At 37.8% G+C, this 22,892-nt stretch overlaps 1 protein-coding gene and 1 pseudogene across 1 annotated transcript; both read right to left on the reverse strand.

Annotated features, from left to right (window-relative positions):
- Window positions 1–22,892, reverse strand: part of LOC131988994 (scavenger receptor cysteine-rich type 1 protein M130-like) — a 912,635-nt pseudogene that overhangs the window by 441,578 nt on the left and 448,165 nt on the right.
- On the reverse strand, window positions 269–7,656 carry cnpy3 (canopy FGF signaling regulator 3). Its single transcript, XM_059354157.1, has 6 exons — window positions 7,419–7,656; window positions 6,258–6,384; window positions 5,318–5,414; window positions 3,724–3,846; window positions 2,823–2,940; window positions 269–1,665 (listed from the first exon to the last, which is right to left on the reverse strand). Exons 1-6 carry the CDS (start codon window positions 7,525–7,527, stop codon window positions 1,388–1,390), a joined length of 852 nt encoding a protein of 283 aa, XP_059210140.1. The 5' UTR covers window positions 7,528–7,656; the 3' UTR covers window positions 269–1,387.

Here is a 22,892-nt window from a genome sequence, read left to right on the forward strand (position 1 = left end):
CACAGACACAGAGTTTAAGTAGCAGCTGTTGTGCAGCAAACACAAGCAGAAACAAAACAATAACATTAAACAATAAATGGAAATCAAACAATAACAGAAACACGAACCACTGACGTAAAGAAAAAGTACCTGACATGTTTTTACTCATTAAAGGGGAATTTCACAGAATAATAAAATAAAAAGCAATAATTTGGTGTGCGATGGTTCAAGTCCAGCTTCCTCTCCTGATAGAAAACATTTCTATTATTCCAATATTAAAAACATCACGAGGAGAAGCAGATCTGTGATTTACAGACAGTCGACTTCAATCTGAGCGTTTAAAACAAATAAATTAACTCAAAATTCATTCTTGAACAGCTTCAGTTTTCAGATGGAATATCAGCAAATACAAGAGATTTAAAAACAGCAGAAACATACAAATTATTCACATTATGAGGAGAAACAGCGTGAGCTGCAAATCTACATTTACATTCAGCAACAGAAGAAAGAAAGAAAAGTGAATAATTCCCTCGTAGACCTGCAGCTCTAATACTCTGGTGGTGTAACAACGTCTGGCAGAACATTTCACTTCTTGTTTTGCAGGATTTAAACTAATTATGCAAGTTAAAGATAGATTTTTTAAATTAAACTGATAATTTAATAATGTCTTTAGTTCTTTTTTTTGTCAGATATTCTAATTATAATCACATAAACCAGAAAAACACAGACGTAACAAATGTCTGAAATAATTAATCTGTTGTCCAATTTTTTTATGTCAATTTTGTTGATCCAATGATTGATGAAAAGTTTCTGCACGACTGCTTCCGTTTATTTTTGAGTCGATTAAAAGGAAGATTTTATCTCAACCTGAATTTTAAAAACCCCATTAACCGTTAATAGGGCACTAATTGAAATACTTGCAAATTTCAGATTTCAACCCTAGAGAATATTGGAGGATATTACATACAGCCAGAATGTGTAACAAAAACATACGGACCCGGGGGAGGGGGGGAATATTTCCGAAAAAAAAGTTTACCAGATTAAGGTGTCAAATCTACGAGAAAAAATGTTCAGATTGATGAGATTTAAAGTGGTGAATCTGTGAGAAAAAAGTTATTTTTTTCCCCACTTTTGTCTCATAAATCTGCGACTTTTTTCTTGTAGATTTGCCACTTTCATCTAGTAAATTTGCACAAACTGGAATAAAGACTTTAAAACCGTGTTTAACAGCTCAGAGACCTGAAACCTCAGAGTGGACCCAGACTTTACACAAGCTGCTTTACTAAACGGTCAGATGTGACCCAGCTCCTGGACCGGGTCAGGTGTGACCCGGCTCCCGGTCCGGGTCGGATGTGACCCGGCTCCCGGTCTGGGTCAGATGTGACCTGGACCCGGACCTGTAGCCGGGTCACAGCTCGGTCTTGGTCGCGGTCAGAGGCGTCTGCGGCTGGACGTCGTCCTCCGAGGTCGCTCCTCCGTCCGTCTTCTCCACCGGAGATTTGCTCTTTTTCTTCTTCTTCACCTTTTTCTCCTTCTTCTTCTTGGCGGTCTTCTCTCCGTCCGAGCTGCCGTCCCCTCCCTCCGTCTTCTTCCCTCCCTTCTTCTTCTTCTTTTTCTTCTTCTTGTCCTCTGCGATGGCCGCCGGGTCTCCCTTCTTCATGGGGCTCCACTCCTCGTCCAGACAGGCTGACGGACAGAAGAAAAGAGACGTTTAAATAAAAGACAAGAAGGAAAGGAGGAATGTGATTGTGTTTCTATGTACGTGCATGTGTAGGTGTGATAGTCTGTTTGTGTGTGTGTGATTTTTTTTTTTCTTGTAAATTTGATTTTTTTTTTCTAGCAAATTTGTCTTTTTCCTCCAAAATTTGAGGGGTTTTTTGTCGTAAATTAGTATATATTTCTCTTAAATTTGTGATTTTTTACTCTATAATTTAGTACAACGAAATTAGCCATCAACCCGTCCAAAACCAATAAAAACACAGATACAATATGACAGAGGTGGACAGGACAGGAAGACAGAGATGAAGAGAAAGAAGTAGAGCACAACATGAGGAGAGGAAACGAGGAAAAAAGTATGAAAAACAATCTCGCTGCAGCACTCAATGGGAAGTTCTTCCAAAAGACCTTGAGACAGGGCTGTTTGTGAAGGCCAGATAAGATTAGAATTTGGGCTGTAGGAGAAAGAAGCAGCGACTTCTGCTACTCGTCTTGTTGATAATAATGTCCATACTGGTCTCCGGATCGATCCAGTCTCTTCTCCAGGGCCGTCAGTCGCTCCATGATTTCATCCAAAGTTTGGTTTGTGACCGCAGTCTGAGTTCTGACAGCTCCGCCCATCGTATCGATCATCTCAGCAGCCTGATGGGGCTTTGGACAGCTGTCACTGTTTACTGTATATCTCAATAAGCCAAGGCAAAGCCTGATCCAGTCAGCAGTAGACCTGTAATCAAGGTTCTGAATAGATAGAGATCTTCTACGTCCTCCACGGAGAGCCACCAGGTACACGACTCTCCACCTCTCCCACCGTCCATCATGTAGCAGCTGCTAACGTCCCAGCAGGACAGGAGGACTCCCTGAACCAGGATTCTCCTCCAGGAGATGGAGTCAATGAGAGACCAGTTGATCAAATCCATGACTTGTTTTGGAGAGCAGTGCAGAGAGAGTCTCTCAAAGTATCAGAGAGTAGACTAGAGAGACGAGAGGAGAGGAAGCAGGAAAACACACAGGAGAGAGGAAAGAAAAGAGCAACCGCCTCCTACAGAGCCAGAGAAAATGCATGTGTGTATGTATGGATATATATATATATATATATATATACGTGTGTGTGTGTGTGTGTGTGTTACCTCTGTCCTGTCCCTTGAGAACATGTTTCTCACAGAGGAAGGTGGTCAGGTCTTCCTCCTGGTCTCCTTTATACCAGTCCTCAATCACGTCCTCATACGTCTCAATCAGGACGTCACACTGGCAACAAACAGTCAACAAAGAGACAACAAAGAGTTAACTGCGTCAACAAACAGTCAACAAACAGTCAACAAAGAGTCAATAGAGTCAACAAAGAGTAAATAGAGCCAACAAAGAGTAAATAGAGTCAACAAAGAGTCAATAGAGTCAACAAACAGTCAACAAACAGTGAACAAAGAGTTAATAGAGCCAACAAACAGTCAACAGTCAACAAAGAGTCAATAGAGTCAACAAACAGTCAATAGAGTCAAACAGTCAATAGAGTCAACAAACAGTCAACAGTCAACAAAGAGTCAACAAAGAGTTAAAAGAGTCAACAAAGACTTCACAGCGTCAACAAACAGTCAACAAACAGTTAATAGAGCCAACAAAGAGTCAATAGAGTCAACAAAGAGTCAACAAAGAGTTAAAAGAGTCAACAAAGAGTCATTAGAGTCAACAAAGAGTCAACAAAGAGTCAACAAAGAGTCAATAGAGTCAACAAAGAGTCAACAGAGAGTCAACAAAGAGTCAACAGAGAGTCAACAAAGAGTCAACAAAGAGTCAATAGAGTCAACAAAGAGTCAATAGAGTCAACAAAAAATTGAAAGAATCTTTTAACAGATATTCAATAAAAACACAATAAAAATATAGATGTTAGGTTCTATTGTTAAAATTCTGTTGGTTAAATCTGTTTTGTCAGTTTTTCTTTGTAATCGTTTTCTGAAGAACATGAAAACAATAAAAAGGTGCAAAACTCTTGACACAAAAATCATTTTTTTCTGTAACAGTGAAGTTAATCACCTGTTTTTTAAGATCGGCCACTTCAGCTGAAGTTTCGTTCCAGAGCTCGAAGGGAATATCCATGACAACGTTCACGCCTTTATTCACCAGACCGTGGAGGGTGGAGAAGGTCTCAGACATGCCCTGGACAGACACACACACACACACACACACACACACACACACACAAGACAACAACTATTATTAAAATGGAATAAAACACTTTGAAATGCTATAATAACAATATTTGGAGAAAAAAAAAGACAGAAATAAAAATTGTATTCAAGAACAAAATACAGATGAAAAAGACGAAACTACAATAAAAATAATTAAATAAAAAACAAAATAGGTTTAAAAGATATAATAATAAAAACTAGAACATTTCCTCTGGGTAAATAGTGAAAGGGCCACTACTGCCGGTGTGTGTACACTATGATGAGATTCTTCAGAGATTTATAACAATTAATACTAGTAATGTTATGATACTATATAATATACAAGGAGCACACCTACAACAAGCATTCCTTTACAAGTATTTATTTATACAGCAACCTATGACCTTTAAGCTCAAAATGTGTGTGAAGCATGTGTATCTGGAGGAGTGTGCGCGCTTACACACACGTGTGTGTGTATCTGTAACTGTAATCACATCAAAGGATCAAAGGCTTTGGGGTCGACCAATCAGAGCAGAGCAATCAACAGAATTGACTGCAGCTGTAGAATGTTCCTGAACAGTGACAGCAGCCAGAGGTGAACAGACTGGAATTTCTGGCCTCGAACAGAAAACATTTTTGGTAAAACCATAATACCTATCATTGATCCGACTTCACTTTGAGCGTCCTGAGTTCTTCCTGAACGTTTACATGTGTTTTTTTTTTTAAGAAAAATGAAAAATAGCTTTGTTAGAGCGATCTAAAAAAACTGTTATATCTCCCTTTTTCAGAAATCTTCCTGCGTTTTTAATATGGGACCCAATGAGGCTGTTGGTGGTGTTGGTGGATCATCTGTGCGTCCTACGCCCAAACTATAACTCTGACAGCTTTACCAGAGGATTGTGAGGGAGAAGACTCATTTTCCTACGTTTCTTTGTATAAATTATTTCTGTAGAGTGGAATTTGCGGCCTGGAGCGCAGTTTTCAAATTTATTTTGTGACAGTTTTACCTCTCCCTCTACACTCTGGCGATGATGTCACACACTGTGACACGAACATTCCGTGCAATACACACCCATTATAATCTCAGAATTTCTCCAGAAATGATCATGGTCATTGAACAGGGATTGATAAAAAACTATATGACCTATTGAAACGTGGATTAATACACCGATACACAAGACTTGTGTCTACTGTTTAAAGTTTAAATGGAGTCTCTAGGTGAAATTATGCCGGAGAAGTAGACGTTTAAAAATCTCCAATTATGGTTCTTTTTCGCTCATTTTTTTCGGCCGTCCCATTCACTTCAATGCGATTCACTTTAAATACCTTAAATAGTTAAATTAAACAGTAGACTAAAAACTAGGTAGAAAAAAAATACAAAATATAAAAATATAATTGATGAAAAAAAAGACACTCAAAATAACAAAGCCACACACACACACACACACACACCCACACACCTTAGCGAAGCGGTTACTTCCTGTCCTCTCCTTGTGCAGGTTGTACTCCAGAAGCCTCTGACACACATTCTCTACCACCTCGATGAACCTCAGGTCTCTGAGGAGAAACACAGGAACAGGAACAGAGAGTTCAGGGTTAATGTTTCACAGTCAGAGCTAAAATAACTAGTCAGACCTTTAATGAATCAACCTATTTTTATTCTCTGGGACTCAGTCAGATCTGAGTTGTGTTTAGATTATTTCAGAGCTGCTTCACATGGATTCTGAGAGGAGCAGCATGGTTTTTATTTATTTCTGCTCCTCACTGATTCAGCTCTTTGACTCTCTAAACGCCACAAATAATATTATATAAGAACATAATGTTCTTCTAGAGTTCTTGTTTTGGTTGAAGGATCCAGACTGATCTGGTTTCTGTTCTCACAGGTTCAACACAAAGATATAGAACAAAGACGAAACCATCTCAGAATCACAGCATTAATATTCGGTGTTACACAGTTATTATTATGTTTTTATCAGTTGCAATGACCATCAAAGACCAACAGTCATGGGACAAAAAATCAGTGAAATTTGGACTGTTTACACAGAGCAGAGAAGAGAGGACAGGACAGGACAGGCTGGTCAACGTTTAGTCTGTTATTAAGGATCTCATACCACAAGAAACAGCTGAGAAACCTTTTGGGAGAATGTTTTTAGGGTTCGGTGTTTTTTCTTCATACATGCAGCTGCCTTCCTCTGAGTTTCACTCAGTTTCCTGATCTAAAAGTGTCTCAGTGTGTTAGTGAGACTGTTATCAGCTGCAGCAGCTTCCTGCTTCTATAACAAGATATTAATAATAATAATCCACCAGAGGAACTGAAGCTGACCACTTCCTGTCTTTGCTGCCTCCATCAGAGAGACGGAGCTCCAGCAGGTCTCATATCTGGGGTTTCACTTGACTTACGACTTGACGTATTTGATGGGCGGGGCTCCCTTCCCGTCGATGAAGCGGTAGTTCCTGTCAATCACCTCTTTGGTCTTTCCCGTCTCGTCGAACGCCGACTTCATCTCGATGCTGACGAACTTACACACTGGAGAGAGTTACACATATCTTCTTTAATTACATCACAGAGGATTATTATTATTATTATTATTATTATTATCATTATTATTATTATTATTATTATTATTATCATTATTATTATTATTAAAACTGTCAAACAATGAACATTCAGTGATTCTGGGACATTTAAAGCTGATTTAAGCTTCTACAGATAATAAATATCATCTCATACATTAGAATATGAGAATATTCACATTCTTTGAGTGACTTAATTGTATGTCTTCATTAAATGTAAGCCATAATCATTATAATTAGAATAAATTAAATGTTTCATTCTGTGTGTAATGGATCTATATAATGTATTGTTTCATTATTGAATTACTGACATAAATAAACTTTTCCATCATATTCTAATTCATTGAGATGCTCCTTTAGGGTACCAGATGTGTAAATTATTAAATATCCTTCAGAGTACATATCTTGTTCAGGATTTTAATTAAAAAATAAAATAAAAATGTTGATTGTTTTAAGTTTTCATATTAACAAACAAAAAAACAAATACGTATTTAAATGACTCGAAAATTAACTAATATACCATTAAATGTACAAAAAAAAATCTGAAAAAATAAATGCACCCTTTAATTAATTAATTAATTAATTAATTAATTCATGTGTGACATGTATTTATTGTCTGTATTTTCTAAATATGTTTTTTTGTGCACTTTATGGAGCTTTAATTAAAAATAAGTTATACAGTATTTATGTTCACTTAAATAAACAATAAAACTACTTGTGACTGAACATTTGCTCTCAAAAACATCAGGATATATGTTGTTTATCGATATTCAGCCTGAATGTATCAGATATGACTTTTGGTCCATTCACCCAGCCCTAGAAGAAGCTGTTTACATGTAAACAATGGTTTTAGAGGTAAATAAACAGTTTATTCTGACTGTTAACGACCAGACAGAGAAGATAAAGGAACATTAACATATTCCTCATTAATAAATCTCCTCTGAGGCTGATAGAAGTGAACTACATGAAGCCAACAGGAACATTTACCTTCACACCTGTTGGGCAGGTGAACCCAGTCATCATCTGCAGCTCCGCTTTTAACGGCTCCGACACACAAAAATACCGACAAAAAACACAAACATGAAGCTAGAATCATGTCTGCTGCTCAGTGCGGATCTTTATCTGCTCATTAGAGTCGCTCTGTCGGGTTAAAACGCGTTAAAAACACCGTTTTCTGTCGGTTTCTGTCGGTTTCTGGACCGTTTCTGCTCCTCACTGAGGCTGAAACAAAGACTTCCGCTTTGGGGCTCAACCGGAAGTTGAGCTCTAGACCAATCAGAGAGCGGGAAGTGGCAGCGGCTCGACCAATGAGAGGCGGAGGAAGGCCAAAGAGCAGGAACAAAACAGGACGTCTCACTCTGATTTTTTTAGAAAAATAATCATTAAAAATAATGAATAGATAATAAATTAATCAATAAATATGGAATTAAATTAACTTAAATATTTTAAAATAATATATATGAAATATTAGGTCTCGTTGTGACATAGATAAACAATGGAAAATATACCAAAATAAACTAATTATAGGGAAATAAAATACAATAAAATTAATAAATGAATGGAAAATATAATGGAAAAAATGTATACAATTTATTTAGAAGTACAATTTCATTTTAATAATACAAAACTAAATAAATTACAGTACATTAAGTAGTCTAACAGAAATATAAATTTGTGTTATGCTATCAATTAATTAAAGGGTACTTTTTGTGGTAGAATTACTTTTAATCATTAAATTATTATTATTATTATTTTTTGCAGCTTCAGTCCTTCAAACCATTTGGGGACACAGGCAAACAGGAAATTAAACTATAAATAAATGTCCTCATTAAAAAAAGTTGTTGACATGAGTGAGTAAATTTATTAAGTGTGACGTAAATAAATAAATAATTTAAGAAAAATAATACAGAAATAACTACTTTGGGGAAATGGATTGGGGGGATATTATATACATAAAAAAAACATGTAAAATAAGTACAAAATAAATACCAAAAAAAAAAGGGAATTCAAATAGCAAAGTATTAAAATAGGGAAATTAATAAAAAAGGAACAGAAAAACATTTTATTTTGCGATACACCATAAAAGATGGTTGATCTTTTGTGTGTGTAGCATAAAGAGGCTGCAACATTTCATTCTGCTACTCTTTAATATAAATGACAAATTAATAAATGTATACAGTGTTTGCCATTTTGATCTAGAACCATTTACCTGATATGTACCTGGTGACTCCTCCTGTTCATAAACCATCTTTGTGTTGTAGTTCTCAGGTGGATCCAGCAGGAGGAGCCAAGCTCAAACTAAAACATATAAAGTTATCTCTGGTTATGAAAACAAACCGTGTGTGTGTGTGTGTGTGTGTGTGTGTGTGTCTGTGTGTGTGTGTGTGTGTGTGTGTGTGTCTGTGTCTGTGTTTTTACAGGTTTTTATTACGTCAAATGCTGGCTGTGTTGCTTTTGAAACCACATCAAAGGGTTAATAAACACATTTGAACACTGAATTGATTAATTAATTTAGTTACTGAGTGATCAGTGAACACTTTAGTTTTGTTTTGTTTCATGCATGGGTCAGTTTAGAGTTTTGTGCTGTTTTTCTCCTAGAACGTGTTTTCTTCCAGACGAGTGGAGAGAAATCATCTAAAATACACATTTAGTTGTTTGTTTGACTCATTTTTGTCTATTTGTGTTTGTAAATTTCTCCATAATTCATAATTCTCAATACAAACACCAAAAACACGCAGTAGGTCACTGTGTTTTCTATTATTTATTTACTTTTACTCTCAAATCAACCACTCGATTATTCAATGAGCTTGGGAAAAAAACACTATCTACCTTTCCTCCATTACTTCCTGTGAAGTAAAACCACCAAACTGGTCTAATGATAGAAACATAAGATGTGTTTATGTGACGTCTCGGGGCTCGAAAGCAAACAGGAAATGGAGAATGTCCACAAAGAGATTCCTTTTATTGTGTTTTTGTCTGTTTTTTTCTAATTCCTGTGTTTATTTTGAAAGAAGTTTGACCTGTTAACTTACTAAACTGTGTTACACTTACAGATTTACAATTACAATTACTACTAAACACACACACACACACACACACAGCTCGTCACACAAAGGGTCATAAAACTTAAGCTTCGAAGGGAAAACTAGGCCTGGTGGCTGTGAGCTGCTACTGTCCTTGTTACAGCCAATTTAAAGAATATGATGTGTAAATCAGTGTGTGAGCAAATCAAAAGTCAGTAAAGTTAGTTACATATAAGATATAAGTATAAAGCAAGATTAACATCTACAGCTACACGAATATCACAACAAATATACTTAAAAACACAGATATAAACCAAGTCATTAATTACAGGTCCAATCCTTTGGGGGGGGGGGTCCTTGATTTCAGGTTGAGTTTCAATAATTTGCTGTCTTGCAAATTAAACTGCTGGTTCGTGTGCAATAAAATACAGAAGTGACAAAGGTAAAAGAAACAAACAAAAAACAAAATTAAATTTAAAATAAATTAAAAGAAGAGGGGATAATTTAAAAGCACTGTGGGATACTAGGGGACACTATTCCCGAGCACTTGCCGGAGGAAAAAACTTTAATTGAATTTAATTGAATAGCGTTGAACTTTGCATTCATTGATGTAACATTGGTGTGCAGAGAAGATCAGAATCGAGTTGTTCAGAATTCCGTATGGAAAAGAGATTTCTGAGGAGAAGGCCTGGTCTCAGCAGGGCTCTGCAGGGGTTGAGGGGGCTGGTGAATCCAGAACTCTGGGACAAACGTCCTGAGGAAGCTTGGAGGTGTTGCTGCTGAATACGAGCCGTCCTAGCGCTCTTTTGACCGGACTTTTTTAGTCTTTGTAGAAGAGCGGGGCCGTTTATCTCCCCTGTAAAAAGCCTGGTTACTGATTGGATAGAACGCTAAGCAGGATGTGACGTAGTACTCCACGCCACAACAAAACGCGACATTTCTAAAAGCCGGTGAAGTAGCAAGTAGTCACAAGCAATAACAAGACAATAATCATAAAACCCTTTCATAATGTGGTCCCAAAAATCTGCTATACTGCTGGAAAGATCTGAGCAGCTCTTCACCTCAGAGCGTTCATAGTGGTCCCCAGAAGGCAAAGTGATATTCTGCCCTTTCATAGTGCAGTCCGGTGTCGCGGAACAAGGTGCACAGTAGCACAGTGCTAATAGGCTAACAGTTAGCTCTGTAACAGTATAGTGTGTATGTGTTAGCATTTTAGCACATACACACTATACTGATACAGAGCTAACTGTTAGCCTGTTAGCACATACCCACTATACTGATACAGAGCCAACTGTTAGCCTATAAACACATACACACTGTACTGCTACAGAGCTAACTGTTAGCCTATAAACACAAACATACTGTACTGCTACAGAGCTAACTGTTAGCCTGTTAGCACATACACACTGTACTGCTACAGAGCTAACTGTTAGCACATACACACTACACTGATACGGAGCTAACTGTTAGCCTATTAGCACATACACACTATACTGCTACAGAGCTAACTGTTAGCCTGTTAGCACATACCCACTATACTGATACAGAGCCAACTGTTAGCCTATAAACACATACACACTTTACTGCTACAGAGCTAACTGTTAGCCTGTTAGCACATACACACTGTACTGCTACAGAGCTAACTGTTAGCCTATAAACACAAACATACTGTACTGCTACAGAGCTAACTGTTAGCCTGTTAGTACATACACACTGTACTGCTACAGAGCTAACTGTTAGCACATACACACTATACTGATACGGAGCTAGCTGTTAGCCTGTTAGCACATACACACTGTACTGCTACAGACCTAACTGTTAGCACATACACACTACACTGATACGGAGCTAACTGTTAGCCTATTAGCACATACACACTATACTGCTACAGAGCTAACTGTTAGCCTGTTAGCACATACCCACTATACTGATACAGAGCCAACTGTTAGCCTATAAACACATACACACTTTACTGCTACAGAGCTAACTGTTAGCCTATAAACACAAACATACTGTACTGCTACAGAGCTAACTGTTAGCCTGTTAGCACATACACACTGTACTGCTACAGAGCTAACTGTTAGCACATACACACTACACTGATACGGAGCTAACTGTTAGCCTATTAGCACATACACACTATACTGCTACAGAGCTAACTGTTAGCATATTAGCACATACACACTATACTGATATGGAGCTAACTGTTAGCCTATTAGCACATACACACTATACTGCTACAGAGCTAACTGTTAGCCTATAAACACATACACACTGTACTGCTACAGAGCTAACTGTTAGCCTGTTAGCACATACACACTATGCTGATACAGAGCCAACTGTTAGCCTATAAACACATACACACTGTACTGCTACAGAGCTAACTGTTAGCCTATAAACACAAACATACTGTACTGCTACAGAGCTAACTGTTAGCCTGTTAGCACATACACACTGTACTGCTACAGAGCTAACTGTTAGCACATACACACTACACTGATACGGAGCTAACTGTTAGCCTATTAGCACATACACACTATACTGCTACAGAGCTAACTGTTAGCCTACAAACACATACACACTGTACTGCTACAGAGCTAACTGTTAGCCTGTTAGCACATACACACTGTACTGCTACAGAGCTAACTGTTAGCACATACACACTATACTGATACGGAGCTAGCTGTTAGCCTATTAGCACATACACACTATACTGATATGGAGCTAACTGTTAGCCTATTAGCACATACACACTATACTGCTACAGAGCTAACTGTTAGCCTATAAACACATACACACTGTACTGCTACAGAGTTAACTGTTAGCCTGTTAGCACATACACACTATGCTGATACAGAGCCAACTGTTAGCCTATAAACACATACACACTGTACTGCTACAGAGCTAACTGTTAGCCTATAAACACAAACATACTGTACTGCTACAGAGCTAACTGTTAGCCTGTTAGCACATACACACTGTACTGCTACAGAGCTAACTGTTAGCACATACACACTACACTGATACGGAGCTAACTGTTAGCCTATTAGCACATACACACTATACTGCTACAGAGCTAACTGTTAGCCTATAAACACATACACACTGTACTGCTACAGAGCTAACTGTTAGCATATTAGCACATACACACTATACTGATCCAGAGCTAACTGTTAGCCTATAAACACATACACACTGTACTGCTACAGAGCTAACTGTTAGCCTATAAACACAAACATACTGTACTGCTACAGAGCTAACTGTTAGCCTGTTAGCACATACACACTGTACTGCTACAGAGCTAACTGTTAGCCTATAAACACATACACACTGTACTGCTACAGAGCTAACTGTTAGCATATTAGCACATACACACTATACTGATCCAGAGCTAACTGTTAGCCTATAAACACATACACACTGTACTGCTACAGAGCTAACTGTTAGCCTGTTAGCACATACACACTGTACTGCTACAGAGCTAACTGTTAGCACATACACACTATACTGATACGGAGCTAGCTGTTAGCCTATTAGCACATACACACTATACTGATATGGAGCTAACTGTTAGCCTATTAGCACATACACACTATACTGCTACAGAGCTAACTGTTAGCCTATAAACACATACACACTGTACTGCTACAGAGCTAACTGTTAGCCTGTTAGCACAACAGTTAGCTCTGTAGCAGTACAGTGTGTATGTGCTAATATGCAAACAGCTAGCTCTGTAGCAGTATAGTGTGTATGTGCTAATAGGCTAACAGTTAGCTCCGTATCAGTATAGTGTGTATGTGCTAACAGTTTGCTCTGTAGCAGTACAGTGTGTATGTGCTAACAGGCTAAAAGTTAGCTCTGTAGCAGTACAGTGTGTTTGTGTTTATAGGCTAACAGTTAGCTTTGTAGCAGTACAGTGTGTATGTGCTAATAGGCTAACAGTTCGCTCTTTAGCAGTACAGTGTGTATGTGTTTATAGGCTAACAGTTAGCTCTGTAGCAGTATAGTGTGTATGTGTTAGCATATTAGCACATACACACTATACTGATACAGAGCTAACTGTTAGCCTGTTAGCAAATACACACTATACTGATAGATAGCTAACTGTTAGCCTGTTAGCACATACGCACTATACTGATAGATAGCTAACTGTTAGCCCCATAAACACAAACACACTGTACTGCTACAGAGCTAACTGTTAGCCTGTTAGCACATACACACTGTACTGCTACAGAGCTAACTGTTAGCACATACACACTATACTGCTACAGAGCTAACTGTTAGCATATTAGCACATACACACTATACTGATACGGAGCTAACTGTTAGCCTATTAGCACATACACACTATACTGCTACAGAGCTAACTGTTAGCCTATAAACACATACACACTGTACTGCTACAGAGCTAACTGTTAGCATGTTAGCACATACACACTATACTGATACAGAGCTAACTGTTAGCATATTAGCACATACACACTATACTGATACAGAGTTAACTGTTAGCCTGTTAGCACATACACACTATACTGATATGGAGCTAACTGTTAGCCTATTAGCACATACACACTATACTGCTACAGAGCTAACTGTTAGCATATTAGCACATACACACGATACTGATACGGAGCTAACTGTTAGCCTGTTAGCACATACACACTATACTCATACAGAGCTAACTGTTAGCCTATAAACACATACACACTGTACTGCTACAGAGCTAACTGCATTATAGTGTGTATGTGCTAATAGGCTAACAGTTAGCTCTGTAGCAGTACAGTGTGAATGTGCTAACAGGCTAACAGTTAGCTCTGTAGCAGTACAGTGTGTATGTGCTGCTGCTGCTTAGCGATCTCTGCACTTTGACAGCATGTAGCTGTGTATTAACTCGTGCCCCGACAGAAAGGGAGGAACGTTGTTTTTCTGCCTAGAGACAACAGCAAAAACATCTGATTGGATAACAGCCTTTAGGACAGTAACCCTTTCATGTCTGCAACTGTTGATCTGGTTTGGAAAATAAAAATGTAACAAGTATCAAGGGTTTTTTGCAGATCTTTTCAAATTCTTCAGTGTGCATTCAGCATTTTTAATGTAATCTTTTATGTTTAATGTTTTTATGTGTGTTTTGAGTGTGTTTTTGTGTGTTTTTTTTTATCTTTTTTAATGTGTTTTTTGTCATTTTTGGTGTTTTTATGTGTGTTTTTTGTCATTTTTTTGTGTGTTTTTGGTGTTTTTTTGTGTTCAAAATGTTGATCCAGTAAGTCAAAATGAAAAAATGATCAGGTCATATAGATGAGGTTGTCCTGAACACAAAACAACGAGTGGTTTATACAGGCAGAATGAAAAGGAGTCAGAATAGCCCCAAACTCCAAAGGGTTCATCTCTGTGTCCCTGTAAACTGTTTGTGAAACTGTTGATCTGATTTGGAAAATAAAAAATCTGCTCTTCAGCCAAAGTAATGCCATTCAAACAACAGAGTGATTATATATTCATTTTAGAAATAAACATTAAAAATCTCTCTATATCTATATGTATTTACATTAATCCAGTCCATGTTTAAAACAAGTTCTTCATGATAAAATAGTGCTGACTCTGCACTTTGACAGCATGTACAGTTGAAACCAGAAGTTTATATAAAAAGACACACTGTCTGACATGAAATCAGAGAATCACTTTAACTGTTTTAGGTCCGTTAGGATTATTAGGATTTTTTTAGACAATTTTCTATGACTTTCTTCAAAGTCAGAAGTTTACATACACTAACATTATTATGCCTTGAAACAATTTGGGAAAGCCCAGATGATGATGTCATGTCTTTGGAAGCTTCTGACAACATTAGAGTTAATTGGAGACACACCTGTGGATGTATTTTAAGGCACACCTGAAACACACTGCTTCTTTGTGTAACATCATGGGAAAGTCAAAAGAAATCAACCAAGATATCAGGAAGGAGACGGGCTCTGTGTCCCAGAGATGAACGTGCTTTGGTCCAAAATGTGCATATCAACCCAAGACCAAAAGCAAAAGACCTTGTGAAGATGCTGGCTGAAGCTGGTAAGAGTGTGTCATTATCCAGAGTGAAACGAGTACTGAGACATGGGCTGAAAGGCCACTCTGCCAGGAAGAAGACATTACTCTACAAATGCACACAGGGACAAAGACCTTAATTTTTGGAGACATGTCCTGTGGTCTGACAAAACACAGAATAGGTTTTTTAATCGGAACATAATTATATATTACGATGATAAAAAACAAATGTTGTTACAAGAGATCACATATTTCATACTTATTATTTCGGGACTTTGACACAGTAATTAAAGCAGGTTATCTGTGAAAAATATATGCGCTCCATAATCAGAATCAGAAGTACTTTATTGATCCCCGGAGGGAAATTCGGTATATATAAAAAATAGTGTAAATAACAGAATATATAGACTTAATATACAAAAATATACAATCTTAAAAAACATCCAGACTTCAACATACTATCATTGCACAAGTAAGCAGCAGTACGCAGGAGAAATCTAAAATATGATAATAGATGAAAAAAATCATCTATCCCCTCATATTTAGAATGGGTTATTGAGTAATTTTCCTCCATTGTCCAAGAGCTATAAACTGTAAACACAATGACAATTGTGTGTAGTTTGAATTTAGATATGAAACACATTTTAAATAGAGCATAAAAGACAGTAGTTTCTGCCAAACAAAAGTTTGCGGTGCCACCGCACATTCTCACGGCAAGTTCACTTTTCATACATGTGGCGTGTGCGGGAAAAACAGCGTACGCAATGTTTTTGTGCGTACGCAGCGCTGATACATGAGGCCCCAGGAAAGAAGTATCTGCTTATGAAAGTTGGCTAGTTTTGTGGGAAGTTTTTCAATGTTGTAGGAGCAGAGCAACAAAAAATTAAGGCCACCGACTTTGGAAAATATGTAGTTGGGAATGAAGTTCCAGATTGATGTGGGGTTTCTAATAAATTGGCTGATCCAGTTGATTCTGAATGTATTTTACAGGATGGAAAAATCAAGAAAATTAAAACCTCTGTTTTCATAGGAATTCATTAAAGTTGATTTTTTGATATAATGAATTGTATTTTTCCACACAAAGTTCTATATAATTTTGTCAATAGCGGAGTGGTTTGTTTGTTGACATTCAGAGATATTGCTGTATAGGTGAGTGGGGATAAGCCCTCTGCTTTAGATAAAAGGATTCTGCCCCGAAGGGACAGACCTCTCTGGAGCCACCAGTTGAATGTTTTCTGTGTTTTTTCTATGATGTGGTTAAAGTTCATGGAGCACCTGTTGCTTGTGTTTTGTTGATGATGATTCCCAAATAGGTGACAGATTCCTTTACAGGTATGTTGGAGGTGGATGTACTATTACAGTTTTTGAGTGGGAGAAGTTCACACTTACTAAGATTCAGGTGAAGGCCGGATGCTCTGGAAAAAACTGAAATTCGGTTAACAGCAATTGAAATTTGTGAGGCATTTTTTAGGAATAAGGAGGTGTCATCTGCCAGTTGGCTGATGACTATTTCCCTGTCTGCTCTAGATATCCCTTTGATGAGGCTCTGCTTGATAAAGTCAGAGAGCAGTTGGGCACATAGCAAAAATAAATATGGTGACACAGGCCAGCCCTGTCTGATTCCACGATTTAAATCAAAACGTGGAGAAGTACCTGTATGCAATTTAATTGAGCAATTCACTTTCTTATATAATGGTTTCAATTGAAGGACAAAAGTACTTACCAAAACTGAATTTCTGTAGTGCCTGGAACATACATTTGTGTTCAATGGTGTCGAACGCTTTGCGAAAGACCAAAAATAAAATAAAGCTGTCATCAGGGCAGAATTCAGCATAATCAATGAGATCCAGAACAAGTCTTATGTTATTAGATATATGTCTATATATGTCTCTCTCTCTCTCTCTCTCTCTCTCTCTCTCTCTCTCTATATATATATATATATATATATATATATATATATATACACATATATATATATATATATATACACATATATATACACATATATATATACATATATATATATACACATATATATATATATATATATATATATATATGTATATATACAGGAGGTGACACACAGAGAGGAGAGAGATGAATGAAGACAGAGAGGAATGTGGCGCAAAGATGAGTCAAAGTGGAAAAAGAAGTAGTATTTGGATGTATTTTGACACTTGTCTCAACATGAAAGCTCAGTGTATGATTAGTAAAGTCTCTCTCCTGTATTAAATTTCTATTTTAGACCACACACACACACACACACACACAGCTAAACTGACAATAACTGCACTATAATGTACATTAACTGTGCAGTATTATTAGCTTCAGTACTTCAGTAAGCTGTGTAATCATTCCACAGTGCAAAATAAATATTTTATATGTGTAATGGTGCAGTTTCAACTGAAAAGTTGTCTTTCAATGTCCATATTAATAATGTGTTGAAAAAGCTGAGACCAAAAGTGTTTTTTGGTTATTTGTCTTAAAATGTTTTCCATGTGAGGCCAGAGTGGAACAACTTCACCTCCAGCCACGGAGAGGGGGAAAGTGTGAAGAGGAACACTTTGTAGTGATCAGAACAACATTTGTTTTATATAAAAACATTATTTTAGATGAAGCAAGACAATATTTAAACAGGGTTGGTATGAAGTTAATTGCTTGAAAAAAAATTATAAAAACAAATGTTTGTCAGTAATTGATAAGATGGTTAGTTGGAGCTCTGCTGACATGAGGAGAGGAAACGATCAGCTTACAGTGACAGCTTTAATCTGATTGGAGCGTCTCAGCCTGCCCTGGTTGTCACGCTAACACAGACCACAGTCCTGTTATCTGTCATCTGTCTTCAGCTTCTTTTCCCGTCAGTGTTTGAAAATGGATCACCTGGTGCTGCTGCTGCTGCTGCTGCTGTGGAGCTCAGGTAGGACCACTCTTTAACATGATGTGTTATTATTCTAATGATCGGTAGTGAATCTTTACATCAGAGAACAAAGTGCTCACACACACCAACATCAAGCTTTGATTCTCTTCTTCTGGTTATTTCATTATTTACACCAACGTGTTTCGACTTGTTGCCTCCGTCAGGGTCATCATGAGCCAGATTACAGACAACATTTAAACAGGGTTGGTATGAAACAGAGAGAAAGTAGATGAAGAAATAAAAGAATCATCAAAACATATGTTTGTCAGTAATTAATATGGAGGTTAGTTGGAGCTCTGGTGATGTGTAAACAGGAAATGATCAACAGATAGTGACAGCTTTAATCTGATAACAGCTGATGTCAGCCTCACTGTTTCCTGTTCACTCACCTGCAGCCCAACAGAGCTGCATTAAGTTACAGCTGATGCTAACACACACGTTTCCTGCTGCTGCTTCACATTAAAACACACCTCAGCTGGACGAACACAGGAGGCTTTCATTGTGAAGCACCCACAGGAAATACAATGTCTTCATCACTGAAGTCAACAACACAAACCAGCAGCCATTTTATTCACGTTCCTGTCAGTTTGATATATTGTTTGAAGTAACAGCACTGTAAAATATAATAAGTTGACTTAGATAAATTAGATTTGATTTACTTAATTATTGTGAGTGCGCAGTACTCAAATTAACCTACATAATTGGATTGTAGTTTTTTTTTAAATTTGATTTGATTTATTTGGCACAGTGTTAAAAGAAAGAAAATAACATAATAACAACAACAATACAATTCATATATTCCATATACATATTGAAATAAAATAAAGACAAGCCAGGAAAACCCAAAAAACCCTCCTGGGGCTTGAATAGTGGGATTCCCTAATGTTACATTAAAATAAAAAAGAACAAGGAACATGGAATTATACAGAGCAAGAAACTAGAAAAACAAAACAAAGGCACAACATATCAATGAAACAAGAATTATAATAGGTTATTGAAATAGTAATAGGTTTTTTAAAGATCTTTTCAATGATAAACGAGAAAGGTTGACTAAGTCAGGAGGAAGTGAGTTCCATATCCTGGATCCTTTTGTTAAAATTAACAGAACCACAGGTTAAATATTTATAATAAACATCAGTTCTGCAAAAAGAAACTACAACTATGATAACAAGCTTCATGTCTGAGGTAGTGCAAAACATAAATAAATACAATAAACAATAACAATTAGAACAATATTTTGAGGTTGTATGCTGTGCACAATATTAGGAAAGCTTGATAAAAAGAGGTAGAGTCGCTGTGTGTGTTGCTGTTTGGTTGCAGGTCGACTTTTCTCTGCTTCATTCTGGGACTTCAAGAGAGAAAATAACACTTTACAGTCACCAACATTTATGTAAACTTATTAACTCTATGCTTATGTATACTGACACTGTGTCAATTAAGGGGGAGGGGCCTGCTGCTGCTGCTGTGTGTGTGTGTGTGTGTGTGTGTGTGTGTGTATGTGTGTGTGAGGGGGAGGGGCCTGCTGCTGTGTGTGTGTGTATGTGTGTTTGTATGTGTGTGTGTGTGTGTGTGTGTGTGTGAGGGGGAGAGGCCTGCTGCTGTGTGTGTGTGTTTGGTTGTGTGTGTGTGTGTGTGTGTGTGTGTGTGTGTGGTATAGATACTTTTTAAAATGAGTATCGTATCCGGATACGTTTTAGTATCGATACTTTTTTGAGTATTTGAAAGTACTTGAGTACTTTTGACAACCCTATCTGAGACATTAGCCAAATCATTAATATATAGAAGGATCAATAATGGTCCCATCATTGATCCCTGGGGGACACCACATTTGGTCACAAGGGGAATTTACTCCCTTATATGCAACAAACTGCAGTCTATGTTCCAGATAACTAGAGAACCACTCTAACGCTTGATCATCAAGACCCAGGTGTTTTAATTTTTGTAACAGAATATAATGATCCACGGTGTCGAATGCTTTTGATAAGTCTGTGAAAATTCCTATTGAAAGTTGTTTCTTATCCTTTGCTCTGTATAGCTCTTTAATAAAATGTGTAATAGCCATACCCTTAGAATGGGATTTCCTGAAACCATATTAGTGTTTGTATAAGATTTCATTTTCGTCAAGATACTTTATTAGTCTGTTGAATGATAACTTTTCAAGAATCTTTGAAATGGTGGATAAAATGCAAATAGGTCGGTAATTGGTAAAGATGGCAGGATCCTCAGCTTTGTAAACAGGGAGAATTTTGGCAATTTTCAATTCCTGTGGCACAATTCCTTTGTTAAATGATAAATTAAATTTATGTGTCAGTGGTTCAGCAATGGCATCAGACACCTCTTTAAGTAGCTCTGCATTGAGATCTTCATTCCCAGCAGCAGAATTCTTCAGAGATCCTAGTACCTGGTAGCTGGTGGTTGCTGGGTTTGGAGGTAGCTGGTGGCTGGGCCTGGTGGTAGGTGGTGGCTGGGCCTGGTCGTGGCTGGGCCTGGTGGTAGCTTGTGGTTGCTGGTGGCTGGGCCTGGAGGTAGTTGGTGGATGGGCCTGGTCGTGGCTAGGCCTGGAGGTAGCTGGTGGCTGGGCTTGGTGGTAGCTGGTGGCTGGGCCTGGAGGTAGCTGGTGGCTGGGCTTGGTGGTAGCTGGTGGGTGGGCCTGAAGGTAGCTTGTGGCTGGGCCTGGTCGTGGCTGGGCCTGGTGGTAGCTGGTGGCTGGGCCTGGAGGTAGCTGGTGGTTGCTGGTGGCTGGGCCTGGTGGTAGCTGGTGGCTGTGGCATCCATGTTTTAAGCAGTAATGCTTAGGCAAGTAGCCTTTTTTTATTTTAGCAGAAAATGTGCAGTACTGACAAGTCCACTGCATTAGATGTCACTGCTCTGGTAGACCTGAAAATACATGATCATTTCAGCATTAAAAGCTAAAAAAAGTTCAATATTTTTCTAAGAAGTCGCAAATTAAAATGCACAATTATTATTTTAATCACAAACTAAAATCTGTAATGAATTGTTTTGACATTCAAGTACTAAAATGTGCAATAAAGTATTTTTAAATGTATGTAATTGATTATTTTTCAACAGTCAAATTGAAATGTATGATGAATTATTTTTTAACAGTCAGTGCTCGATGAATAAATATTTTTAACAGTTACAAACTACAATGTACAATGATTTATTATAAACATAAAAAAATCGGTATTAATGCACTTGATCCATTTAATAATGGAGTTGTTTTTTAATCATAATCCAACTGTAGTTGATTTAATGTATCTGTATCTATGTGTCTGTTACCCCACACCATGAAACAAATACAAATATTGAATGCTTATTTGTGTATTATGTGTATTACGCATAAAGTGAATACCTTTAATAGCTGAGAGTGGGATATGTTTGGACAGTTGACCATCTGCTTCAGCCTGAATGGAAAACTGTGAAAAAGAACACAAAATTACAGCAACAATTTCAGAATATAGACACATAAATCAACACACCAGGTTATTATATCATTGAGTGTAATCCCTGTACTGTTGTTCACTTAATTCTTATATTTAGTTTTAAATTCAGTGATTAACGGTATCTAGGCATGGGACCTATCCGATCCAATGTCATTATCAGGTCCAGAATTGATCCAAATAATAGATCAGATTTCTAAGTCATGATACCAATTTACCTGGGGGGTCTGGGGCCATGCTCCCCTGGATACATTTTTTGCCCTAAAAGGCCAAATTTAGTGCCTCTCACACATTCTAATGCCACTATTCCATCTTAATTGTGGCATATTGTAATGAATTGTTGTAAAGGAGAATAAGGGTTCTTCTATGTTTTATTTAAGGCGTCACATTTTGACAGTCTTCTTGTATATTCTGTGGTGCACTCATAAAACATCCACATGTGACTTGATGCAAGCGCCTGAGTAGCCACGTTTCGTCGGAGCTCTGGCACACTTATCCTGCAATAATGGCTTTTTTATTCTTGGTGGCGTTCAATTTCACATCAAAGCGGAGTAACTACTCCAGGTAATGTCCCTGGGCCAATTCTGGAGCAAACCTGCCGGCAAAATGCCTTCTAAACAACTTTCAAAGAAGAAAGATGCACCTGCGGCCTCACCCAAAGATGACGATGCTACGCTAGTGGCTAGCACTAGCATGCCACCTGATCCGGGTCCGACCAAAGCCCTTGAGGCTATGACGGCGAATATTGTCGCTATGATGGATGAAAAACTGGAAAAGATGCTGCACGATATCACTTCAAACATCTCTCAGAGTTTGAAAGAAGTCACTGACAGTGTCAGTGAGGCAGAACAGAGAATTTTTGTGGTGGAAAATGCGTCCACTGATGCTGAACAGCGTTTGCTAGTTTTGGAAAAAACAGCGAAGGAGTTAACGGACCGTCTTCAGGATTACGAGAAAAGAGGCTGACGCAAAAATCAGATGATTATTGGCCTGCAAGAGAAGCTGGAGGGGGCTAATGCAACAAAGTTTATGGAGTCCTGGATTCCCCAGC

The sequence above is a fragment of the Centropristis striata genome, chromosome 17, assembly GCF_030273125.1.
Source record: "Centropristis striata isolate RG_2023a ecotype Rhode Island chromosome 17, C.striata_1.0, whole genome shotgun sequence".
In the NCBI taxonomy this organism is placed as follows: Eukaryota; Metazoa; Chordata; class Actinopteri; order Perciformes; family Serranidae; genus Centropristis; species Centropristis striata.

Coding starts and splice junctions, on each gene's coding strand:
- cnpy3 (XM_059354157.1), bottom strand. CDS start 7,527: ATGATTCTAGCTTCATGTTTGTGTTTTTTGTCGGTATTTTTGTGTGTC. Junction 3,847..5,317: donor GAAGTAACCGCTTCGCTAAG/GTGTGTGGGTGT, acceptor GTGTCTGTCCAG/GGCATGTCTGAGACCTTCTC. Junction 2,941..3,723: donor TGGCCGATCTTAAAAAACAG/GTGATTAACTTC, acceptor GTTTGTTGCCAG/TGTGACGTCCTGATTGAGAC.